Genomic DNA, 12,550 nt, shown 5'->3' with positions numbered 1-12,550 from the left:
TGATAACCTGAACAATAAAATAAAAAAATAAATGAATTAAAAATAAAATAAATAAAAAACCAAAATTAAATTAAAATTTTATTATTTTTATTATTATTACGTAAAATTACATACGGAATACTCAAACAACGAAATATACTAAGCCTTGGCGTGTCTTTATCTTTATCATTGTCAGTGATAAGTATTAGAAGATAAAATATAAAATCTAGAATAATAATACATTCATAAACAGACGATGAGTAAGATTTGGATAACAATATACGTATAAAAAAAAAGAAAAAAAATAATACAGGGTGTTAGTGACATCGTAACGAAAACTTTGAGGGGTGGTTCAGGCCATGATTCTGAGTTGATATCAAGTAGAAATTTCCGTCGCAAAAGTATGGATTGGAAAATAATTAAAAAGAAAAGAAAAATTTTCATGAATTTTTTGACACGAAATTCCACTTCATATCAACTCAGAATCATGGTCTGAACCATCCCCTTCAGTATTCGTTACGGTGTCACTAACACCCATACCTACTTATATGGTTACCGTATGTACTTGTACGGGGTGTAAGTGTCATCGTAACGAATACTGAGAGGGATGATTCATCTGATTATTCTGAGTTAATATCAAGTGGAATTTTCCATCGCAAAAGTATATAATTTTCGCATTGTGGGAAAGTTCCCAATGTGTGGAGGTGTTTTTACGGCTAATAGCCGGAACCAATGGCTTAACGTGCCCTCCGAAGCACGGAATCATCTTACTTTTTCGGACAATCATCGGGTGATTCAAGCCTGAAAAGTCCTTACCAAACAAAGGACAGTCTCACAAAGTGATTTCGACAATGTCCCCATCGGGAATCGAACCCGGACCTCCAGATCGTGAGCCTAACGCTCTAACCTCTAGACCACAGAGGCTGTTACACAGGTATAACTTAAAATAAAATTATATGGGTGTGTATGTACCCACTTTAGAAACCTGTCACACTATCGTATTTGACATTTAATGAGACTTACGGTTTAATTTGTCAGAAAAGTTAATGTGACATGGTATCAAAGTGTATAAGTCTCCGAAGTGTAAACGGCCTCCGTGGTCCAGTGGTTGAGCGTTGGGCTCACGATCCGGAGGTCCTGGGTTCGAATCATGGTGGGGACATATCACAAAAATCACTTTGTGATCCCTAGTTTGCTTAGAACATTACAGGACACCTGATTGTCCAAAAAGTAAGATAATCCGTGCTTCGGAAGGCTAGTTAAGCCCTTGGTCCCGGTTACTACTTACTAATGTAAGTACGTAGTCGTTACATGAGTCATGTCAGGGGCCAGATTGTCCAAAAAGTAAGATGATCCGTGCTTCGGAAGGCTAGTTAAGCCCTTGGTCCCGGTTACTACTTACTGATGTAAGTACGTAGTCGTTACATGAGTCATGTCAGGGGCCTTTGGCAGCTCAATAGCAACCCTAACCAGGGTTGATGAGGTTGGTAATTCACCTCGAAACCCACACGATAGAAGAAGAATGAGACTTTAGGGTTTAATTTATCAAAAAAGTTAATGTGATGTGGTATCAAAGTGTTACATTAATACAAGGTCTTTGCATTAATAGTACTCGTGACTATTGGAATCAACAACATTATAAATTAAAGATTATAGATAGATAGATAAAACTAACGAATTGTTTTACAGAAATGGAGGTTGCCCTGGTTGATTAAGTCAATAATTTTAGATAAAATGTTACGCAAATCTATGCAGTTAGGTAGGAAAGTACTTAAGTGTTATATCTAATCTAGAAAGGATTATAATTATAATCACGTCGTATGGAGACAGTGATTTCAAGAAATGATTGTTAAGTTTTTTTTTTACCTGATTTATTGTAGATTTGCCGCAGATGGCATTAACTACTTGGCCGAACAAATGGGGAGCGCTGAAGGCTTTCACCCGGTACAACGTTTAAGACAACAGGCCTGAGGGTGCCCAGTTGGGCGCGAACCTCGGCTCAGGGCGTCGTCTGAGAGGAAAAATATTTGAAAGAATTAATCGACCCTAGTGGGTCGATAGCGATAAGCGCTGAATGAGGGAAATCGTCGACCACGCCGGCGGGGTCGGTAGATTGTTAATAGAGGTGTGTATATTTAGTATAATATAAATATAATACATGAATATACATCATTCCCAAGAATTATCCCGTTATTCACAGGGTCCGCTTACCTAACCTGAAGATTTGACAGGTCCGGATTTTTACAGAAGCTTTTTTTTTTGACGTGACTTATTGTAGATTTCCTTCGGACGCTGATACTTTGCAGTACCGTCCCTAAGCGGGATGTATTCGGAAGCCGCAACTACCAGGGTATTTGGGTGGTGCGGAGCAGAATCGAAAAAACGTTTACAGAAGCAACTGCCTGTCTGACCAGGTTAGACCACCATGGTCATAGGCATACCTCGGAAAATGCATTTCTCGGGAGTGTGAGTTTCCTCACGATGTTTCTCTTCACCGCTGAGCACGCGATAATCATTTATGATCCAGCCGGGTCTGCATGAAAACCGCGCGTATTATATTGAGCGCTTCGACCAATAAACGATACGAATGCAATCTACGTAGATTTTTTTTTTAATTAAGTTGGGTTTGCTCTTGACTTCGTTCTTCCACGAGGAGAAGAAGAGATCGACGTTGGAACGAGCTTACCCAGAAAAGATACAGGAAACACGTCGGTGTTTCCAGCCAAGGATGAAGCGAAGTGCTTGGTGCGGATTGGTGGTATGTCAACCAAGTAAGGATGGTAACCTGCCGTACGTCTGGATGTCCTCAGATGGAATGGACTTGGTGGAATGATGGACGTCAAACGGCTATTGGTCGAACGGCTCGATATAACTCGCGCCGCGCGCGGCGCGGTTGTCACGCAGACCCTACAATTATAAAATTAAAATACTAACTAGAGTAAATGGTTCTGTTTGAATAATGGCGAGACGATGTGTACGTTATAAAGAAAGATAAGTGAGCTATCACCTGGACATACAAACAGACATATTCAAATATTTATATTTATGTAAGTTATTTCGTATAATCACATTTTGAGCACAATTTTTACGTAATCCACACTAACAAATATTGATAAACCTTTATCTATACAACTATCAACACAGCGTTCACATTTAAACTCTTAAAAATACAACCGATTTTCGACTTTATTTGAAACTTTGTTAAATATCACACTGTTATGCGAAGTGGTAAGGAGTTTTAATTTTTTAATAACTTGTGTTTATGGCTGTACGTGCTTATCATATCACAAATGAAGCGTCCTCGGTGAATTGAGCGCGAAATCCACTTGAAATATATTTAGGGATGGGATTAAACCTTCTAAACGGGGTTTAGACCACGTCTACGGGGATTAGACCACGTATACGAGGTTTAGACCACTTTTAAGTAAGTAAAATGTTTATTTTTTATAACGACACAAAAAATATTGATACAATAAAAACCCCACAAAACCAATTTCTCGGTTTGTCTCTGGGAGTGGAGTTTGCTTCATCGAATTAGCAGGATAGAGATGCTGTAACACTGCTTTATACCATATTGTGACTGTACCTACCTATCCTAAGCGAATAAATGATTTCTGATTTCTAATTTAAGAGCCGCGCTCTTGTCGGTGTAGCATTCTCCATGCTTGCTTAACCCAAGGTTGCTCTTATTTATGAGGGTTCAGAGACCAATGACCAACCTCATCAACCCTGGTGTCAGGGTTACTATGAGCGACTTTCCAGGCTACGTTCACCAAAATCAATATAGATGGCGTTGTACAGCTTTAACGTGATAATTACCTATGTTCTAATAATTATTCCAAAATACAATGTAATGGCAGAAGCATATTGTTGACAATTTGCAACATAAAAATACCTTTAAAAAAAGGTTATAAAAAATATTAATTCTTTACTATTTTTAAATTATTTTTGTTTGTATTCATCGATCTTCTCTTATTGTCGGACGAGTTTATAACCTTTGTAATTATCTACTATTACTGAATTATAGTGGCAAAACAATCAGCGTTTCTTTAATACAGTCTACGAGTGGTGAAATAATCAATCCACACACATTCTAACACATATACTTACAAAAATAATTGTTTCTTGATATTTGGACCACATTACGTGTAGAATTATGTTGCTACTTATATTACTTCTCTTTATTTTGATCAGAATACCTAATAATGGGTGAAAGATGTATTGTGCCTGGGTGTAATAAAAAGGGTCATCAATTTATACCCAAAAACAAAGATAAAAGATGCATTATATTTGTTGTCCATGAAATTAGAAGGTTAAACGAAGGAACATCTGTACAGTCATGAGCAATATAATGTACCCACTTTAGGACTCTGTCGCACTAACATATTTGACATTTAGTGAGACTTACAGTTCAATTTGTCAAAAAAGTTAATGTGACATGGTACCAAAGTGTATACATATTAATGCTCGTGACCGTACAGCCCATCTTTTGTTTTTGAAACGTAGAAAGTCCCTCAGTGAGCCACCAAAGGCCCCTGACATGGCTCATGTAACGACTAACTTAGTTTTAGGACTATTTACGTGACTCAGCCTGCAATGTCTTATGTCCATTTAGTGAGTTTTTTATTCAAATTCAAAAATATCTTTATTCAGTAGGTAACATAGTTACCTACACTTTGAATCGTCAATTTTTACATAACGAACGTCTCATCCGCCTAAAACTACTGCAGCTCACAACCTGTATAGCCGGGGAAAAGAAGCTGCAAGAAAAACCTCGGCACACAGCCCTAGACGTTCTTTAAAAAAAATAAACATAATTTACACACTGGGTTACTGGGGTTCGAATCTAGGATCTCCGAATCGTGATGCCAATGCTCAGTCACTGGATTACCGCCGATGATAATTGTTGACTTGTTCTGCCTAGCCCTTTAAGGATTGCGGGCGTGAGGTTATGAGTTTAACGTTTAAATTCGTTAATTAGGGATGTGCGCGTGGGCCAGAGCCCACTCTAAATAAAAAAGCGGTCGGTGGTTCCAATTGGTATATAAACCCGCTTTCGATTAGTACACATCTCTACTTCGCGTTGAGTTGACTCATTCGCTCGTCGAACGTCATGGCGACCGCATGTTGCTTACGGACTAGTGGTGTTTTCTTGTTGTTATTTTTATTAAAAAGCTCATGCGGCTCGCCCCCATGGATATTATCTGTGCGTGTGTCTGAAACAGCGTGTAAAGACAATAATTGTGCGTTAAAGTTCGATGTGAACGGAGAATTTGACCAGTGGTCGTTAACCCATATACCGGCTGTCCGCGGCAGTCTGTGCTCACAGTTTGTGCCTGTTATAGAGAATAAAATTGAACTTATTTCGAAGGAAAAATTGTTCTTTTGTGCGAAGAATGCTAACGGGTGGTTCCATCAAGGGGAGAGGTTATATTTGGAGCCAGATGACGTCACCGGTTGGACTGTACGGTAAGGTGTTTTTTAGTTCACGCACTGTCATTGCAAAATTGTTGCGAAAATTTTGCACTTTTTTAAAATTTGTGTTACTTTACTGGGGTTAAAAATGCGCCTTCGAATTTTACTTTCTCTTTTTATTAACAATGTAATCTCTTTATATTTTATTATCTATTAATAATTGTTTCTTTTTGAAAAAAATAAACTTTAGTTTTTAAAGTTAAAGTAAACACGAGATTTAAAAAAAACTTGCAAAACAACAATGCAATGGTGCGAAAATGTTGACACAGATGCTTTCTTTTCTTTCATTATGTAACTACCATTGAAGTCACCAAATCACTTGTATTATCATGATTTTGTAGTAATGAGGTACCTATTATTTATCGCACTATAACTTATCAATTTACAATTATCAACTATTGTTAATTTGATTAGATCGTAAGAATAATTATAACGATATGGGAATATGTGCGTCAGTGCCGTTCGTCCAGTAAATTTTTTTCAGTGTCGTACTATTAAAAAAATATTCGTTATTTTCTGAATTTTCGGTCAGGTGATTTTGCTCAAAAAACTATCAATTGTAATTTGATATGATAACATTTTGCAAACTTAAAATCGTACACTTTTACGAGCATAATTATATTAATAGAAGTTAATAATGGCCAATATTCCAATTAATTTCATACTACGTTAAGCTTAATGCGTTGTGCTCAATAAAGTATTTTATCTATCTATATATCTTACAGTTAAAGTATTTAATTGACTTAAAATCACGATTTTCCAATATACTCCATACAATTTGGAGAAAAATATTTTTCTGGTTGACTATTTTACAAATAATAGGTATCCCGATTTTACCGATTGCAAAATAATATTAAAACCGTGATATTTTCCTTATAATAGCCTTGGCAGGCTAGGTATCTCTTGTACAGAATAAATTGCAGTTTTGGTTTTATTCTCCCTGAATCGGTTATTGTTTTAATTAGTTAAGTAGGCAATACTACTGAGAAATTTGGCTTGTTATTAAAAGTAATAGGTACGTAGGTACATTATGTAATGGTGTAAATGTTGAGTCATTTCTTAAAAGTTGTCTTACGACGTTTTTTTCTGTCCTTTCTATCATTATGATACTACGGGGTTAGGTGTGAAATCATTTCTTTTTTTAGACTTCCATACAAACTTTCATCCCCATACAGAAAATCCGAAATTTCAAAACCGCTAGAACAAACATTTACTTATCAAGTGCCTAAATACAAAGTTTCTTGGTCTCATCTTCGACAACGGCGAACTTCCATACAAATTTTGATCCCCTATTTCAACCCCTTCAACCAGATTACTAAATTTCATCAAAATCGGTTCAGTGGCTTAGGCGTGAAAGAGTAACAGACAGAGTTACTTTCGTCGTTATAATATTAGTAAGGTTTATATACAATTGTCATCAGTTGACCACGTGCTTCATCATATCCATCTTATGAATCAATAGTTCAATACCAAATGTAGCTGCAACTTGCCTTTTTGCTTGTGGGATCTGTCCACTCCCATAAGAGTCCGATAGGAATGGCGAGTGGGTCATCCGGACTATATCCCAATCGAGGTAGTCAGAGGTACGATAAGGTGCAAAAGTCCAATCATTTTCTTGCAAAGTAATAAATTACTGGTTGCATTTAAGACCTCCTGGTTACATGTCGTTTCTTTAATAGACCAAAAACACCTACAAAAACATAAATTTCATAATTATGACAACTAATGGTTCATAATTTCACCACTGTTTACAAATAATTCGCTGGGCTCAGTGACTGCACTTTTGCTCATTGATTGTACCTACATCCATCACTCGCGTCATCGAGCTTTCGGTGAGATCAAAGTGATAGGTGGTGAGCCGTATCGCCGTTTATAATGGTCGAGCCAACTGTGTTAGCGAAAACTGTACTTAAGATAAATTAATAACTCATTGGTGTAAGTCCGGTACTGGGGTTTGAACCTGCGCTTCCCGTTTGCGTAGCAAGCCGGTGCACCACAGGATTACAGTGACTAAACTAGTAAATCAGAAATTAGAATCATTTATTCAACGCAATTATCATGGATAAACTTGTTGAAGGTCAATGTAACATTTTTGAATTTACGTCATTTCGCTAGGTGTTATGGCTGAGGAGAAGAAATGACAAGAAACTGCAACAGCAACACATCTGTTAAATCAATGAGGGTACATTACAAGTTATTTAATAACTAGAGGAACACATTCAATACCAGACATTTTTGTCATTTAGGTAATAATTAATCTTATAATAAGCTTTTTTCACATAAAGCATTTTCCTAAATAATCAAATTATTTGTGAGAATACATAAAAATACAAAAAGGTGGTATAATAACCGCAATGAACTCGTATTGGTTTTTTAGGGTCAGATAAAGCGGATCGCGGTCGAATGAGTAAAATAAATAATGACGTCACAACACATAGTCTGTCGCTGAAAATAATGAATGAGTCATTCCTAAACCGATACAGGAAACTCGAAGTGAATTGTATGCTGAATTGATCATTTGCATATTGTGTCGTTTTGTTAGTCAGCAACTATGGTTTTACGGTTTTAGCTAAGTAATTAATATAGGCGTGACTGACAGTGAAAAATAATCTCAAGTATTCCAAATGTCATCCCATAGGGTATTTCACCTAGTCAGGTCAAAGTTGAATTCCTTCATCATCATCAGCCCATTAACGTCCCCACTGCTGGGGCACGGGCCTTCCCTATGGATGGATAGGGAGATCGGGCCTTAAACCATCACGCGGGCCCAGTGCGGATTGATGGTTATTAACGACTGTTAATGCAGCCGGGACCAACGGCTTAACGTGCCTTCCGAAGCACGGAGGAGCTCGAGATGAAAACTTTTTTTTTTATGGTCACCCATCCTATGCGGTCATAGGACGCGATGCCTTTGCGAAAGTTGCTTAACTTCAACAATCACAGACCGAGCGCGTTTACCGCTGCGCCACCGAGCTCCTCTAAACTAGAAGCCAGTCTAAAATGATCAAAAATCAATAAAAAAATATTTTTATACGTACGAATTATGTGACAATGAGTACGGTAATCGACTGCTTTTATTGATCACGTCTCACGGACAGTACTTCCATACATATTTTCGTTTTGACGTTTCGTAAAAAGTACCTATCTCATATGACTAAGTTGTAATAGCCTATTGGAGATAACGACAGCTCGGTCCCGACGCATCGGGCCCGATGGATTGGGTAGTGTAATAACCTAAGAAAGCCTCATACTGACATGTTTTAGCTGATAAGCAGCTGACATTTTCCAGCAACCCAGCAGAGCTTTAAAATAAATTCAAAAATATCTTTGCTCAGTAGGTAACATAGTTACACTTTGAATCGTCATTTTTTACATAACGAACGTCTCATCCGCCTAAAAGTACCTACTGCAGCTTCTAAACAACCTTTATAGCTAGGGAAAAGAAGCTGCAAAAAAACCTCGGCACAGGGCCCTGGACATTCTTTAAAAGAAAACGTAAAATATTGTTACTGTATATATTAGACTGAGTATACGGTTTAGTAATGCCACCGGGTGAGAGCCTTCAGCGCTCCCCATTTGTCCGGCCAAGTAGTAAATGCCATTTGCGGCAAATCTACAATAAGTCACGTCAAAAAAAAAGAAAAAAAAAAGGTTTAGTAATGTGGCTGCCTTATATAAGTTCCTAGACAGTTAATCCCATGCATTCATATCTTCTTTAAGTATGTCTCTATTTGTGAACACGACAGATGTCTAAAAATAATGTATGATCAATGATAATATTTATCTGCATTTTATGTTTGACAGACAATTCGTTTTACGAGCCCGTTTCATTTCGATCATAAATGTTGATGTTTATTACGTCGAAGCGAGAGTTATTACGACAGTGATGAGTGACTACGCTACACTATTGCTAAGGCGTTATCTTAATAATATCATGAAACGAAATCTTTTCTATGTATGCTAATCTCGAAACCCGATGAATGATGATGATGAATCTACATTTTTCCAAGTAACCTGTCTTCTATGGTGTTATTTAGAAGATATGAATGCATGGAATTAACTGTCTGAGAACTGATATTAGGCAGCTAAATTACTCAATTGTATACCAATATTTTATGTTTATTTTTTTAAAGAACGTCTAGGGCCCTGTGTCGAGGTTTTTCTTGCAGCTTCTTTTCCCCGGCTATACAGGTTGTGAGAAGCTGCAGTAGTTTTAGGCGGATGAGACGTTCGTTATGTAAAAATTGACGATTCAAAGTGTAACTATGTTACCTACTGAATAAAGATATTTTTGAATTTGAATTTGTGGGTTGTGAGGTGGATTACCATTCTCAGTAACCCTGTGTCAGGGTTATTATTGAGCTGTCAAAGACCACTGACATGGCTCAACAACTACTTACTTTCATCTTTCTATTCTATTCTAACCAGGACCAACGGCTTACCTTGCCTTGCGAAGCACGAATCGTCTTACTTTCGGACCATCAGGTGATCAGCCTACAATATCTTTTGTTTAAAGCTCGCAAAGTGATTTTTGTGATATGTCCCCACCGGGGATGTCGAACCCGGGACCTCCAGATCATAAGTCTAATGATCAACCACTGGACTACGGCGGCCGTTATTCTCACGACACTTTGGTCTAACAGACAGCTCGGTGAGGTGTGGGTACTTAGTTCATCTTGCTTATTTAAAAAACACTAGTCGATAGTCACTGTGGTTCTGTGGTACACCGGCTTGCTTCTCAAACGGGAAGCGTAGGTTCGAACCCTACCAGACTTGCACCAATGAGTTATTTATTTATCTTAAGTCCAGTTTTCACTAACACAGTCGGCTCGACCATGCTCAACCTACCACGTCGATCTCATAGAAAGCTTGGTGACGCGTGGGTACTAAGTACTTAGTTCATGTTGTGATGGATGTAGGTACCTCTGACTACCCCAATTGGGATATAGTTGTGAGCGTATGTTATGTTATGTCATACCAGTTAAAACCGCATGCAAATCCATCGAGTGGTTAGTTCGTCACGTGAGTGAATTAGTGACTCGGTGCATAAGTTTCATTTCTATACAAAGTTTTATTATTAGTGCCAACGTGACATTCAAGTGTAAAGAATATGCTGTTTATTGCATAAATTAGTTCCATGCATGGTTTAGCATAAAAGTAAAGGTAATTAAAGGTGACCAAGTGTTGTGCTTATCTCTTCCCCAGCGTATCGCATAAAGTACCTAACATAGAAGTACATACATACATGAACTCATGACTTTTCCCACGGGTAGGCGCGACTGGTTTAAAAGCAAAAATAAGAATGTACTTAACATAAAATAGAGAAGAAGTAAGTTCACAGACTTTATACCCGATTGGGATAGGTGATATACCCAGATTGCATAATGAGAAAATAAATAAAGATATAAGATAAAGATAAAGATAATTTATTTGATTAAACATGAGTAATATAAATACAGATGACAGTGTTCACATTATAAGTTCTTCATGTTTGCCTTGCGGCGCACAAAATTTTAAGTAAGTAAGTATACTAGTATAATATTGAAAAATCGACAATAGGTAAATGGAAACAGTTATTGAGCATTAATTTCAGAATAAAATTAATGATTTTTTACGTGACAAATTGGAACATTAGTGTCATTACAATTTATCATTCAAAAACTCATCTATCGTATAATAACATCTTTTGGTTAACAACTCATTCAATAAAATGAAACATTTATCCATATTTTGTTAGTAACAGAATATTATATCTATGTTACTAAAATTTATAATTCTCATTGGATGTCACATGTACAGCCAATGAGTGAGAATGGGACTGTCCATCCTTTGTGAGACCACCTTCAGGAGAATGTTGAAATAAAAACAAGATGCACAAAATTTTCGTGGCAGGCTCACAGTTTAATTTGACGCTGGCAACAGAGGCAAGGGCCGGAAGTTCAACTATAAATAGTCAAATTATGTTTCGTTTTTATTTTGAGAACGCACTTTTGGAACACAGGTGTGGCCATAGATCTATAAGTAGTTAGTTTTTATTTTCTTTTTTCAGGTTTTAATTTTATTTTGTATCATGAACTCCATGTTTCTCTTTTTAAAAGTTACGGACTTTTCTACAATTTCAACTAGGTACAATCTAATAGTTCAGTCACTGATCCCAGCGAATTATTTGTAAACAGTGGTGAAATTATGAACCATTAGTTGTCATAATTATAAAATCTATGTTTTTGTAGGTGTTTTTGGTCTATTACAGAAACGACATGCAACCACTTAATTGCAAATAGTTAATTTATTCAAAAATCAATATAGTTTATTTGCTTAAAATAGTACATCATATTATATAACCCCGTTATTGGGACTTCCTAGTAAGCGTCATGTAAAGACCTGTGTTAGGAAGCCCCGCTCTTTCTAATTGCTACCTATTACAACTTTGATAGTACATCTCTCTCTCTATATATTTAAGAGCTGCGCTCTTGTCGGTTGAGTAATCGCCAGGTGTCGTGTCATGTCGTATCGGGAGGTGAAGGTTTTGGCGGGAAAAAGAGAGGAATGGTGATAGTACTTACATATATCTGTTTATTTCTTTTAACAATAATAATCAACGTTTAAATAAAAGTTAAAGAGAAATGCTTATGAGATAAAATGTGTGTGTGTGTGTGTTTGTGTGTTTATTACTTTGCAAGAAACTGATTGGCCTTTTGCACCTTATCGTACATAAACATATCCTTCCCAAAAAGTCTTATAATGTAATCAATTACATTATAAATTGATAGGTAAATTGAATTTAATTACCCAATTCCATACCATAACTAGAAAAGTTCTTAAAAAAGACAATGATGACCGTGTTAAATCGTTTTTCTACAGTTTTGAAAGTAAATCTCTAATTTGAAGCAGACGTGGGAGGATGCCGCGCCGGTGAACCATGGCCGTCATGGTGTTGTGCACGAGGAAAAAACCAGTAGCTGGTTTAGTTGGACATAATTTTTGCCGTGTTAAGAAAACTGTAGATACTATACATACATAAACTCACGCCTTGGCACCGGGGTAAGGAATTCCATTTGCTTCGATCCTGACACACTTCTATTGCTTCCTCCACATT

General features: G+C 36.9%; 1 protein-coding gene across 1 annotated transcript in view; it reads left to right on the top strand.

Moving 5' to 3' along the window:
* The first annotated feature begins 5,061 nt into the window (after window positions 1-5,061).
* Window positions 5,062-12,550, top strand: part of LOC126378826 (unextended protein-like) — a 59,996-nt gene continuing 52,507 nt past the window's right edge. The window contains exon 1 of the mRNA XM_050027250.1: window positions 5,062-5,448. Within this exon, the coding sequence (XP_049883207.1) occupies window positions 5,093-5,448 (356 nt within the window). The 5' untranslated portion in view covers window positions 5,062-5,092. The remainder of the gene's footprint in view (window positions 5,449-12,550) is intronic.

This window comes from Pectinophora gossypiella, chromosome 27 (assembly GCF_024362695.1).
Source record: "Pectinophora gossypiella chromosome 27, ilPecGoss1.1, whole genome shotgun sequence".
In the NCBI taxonomy this organism is placed as follows: Eukaryota; Metazoa; Arthropoda; class Insecta; order Lepidoptera; family Gelechiidae; genus Pectinophora; species Pectinophora gossypiella.
This window is presented reverse-complemented; position numbering and strand designations above follow the sequence as displayed.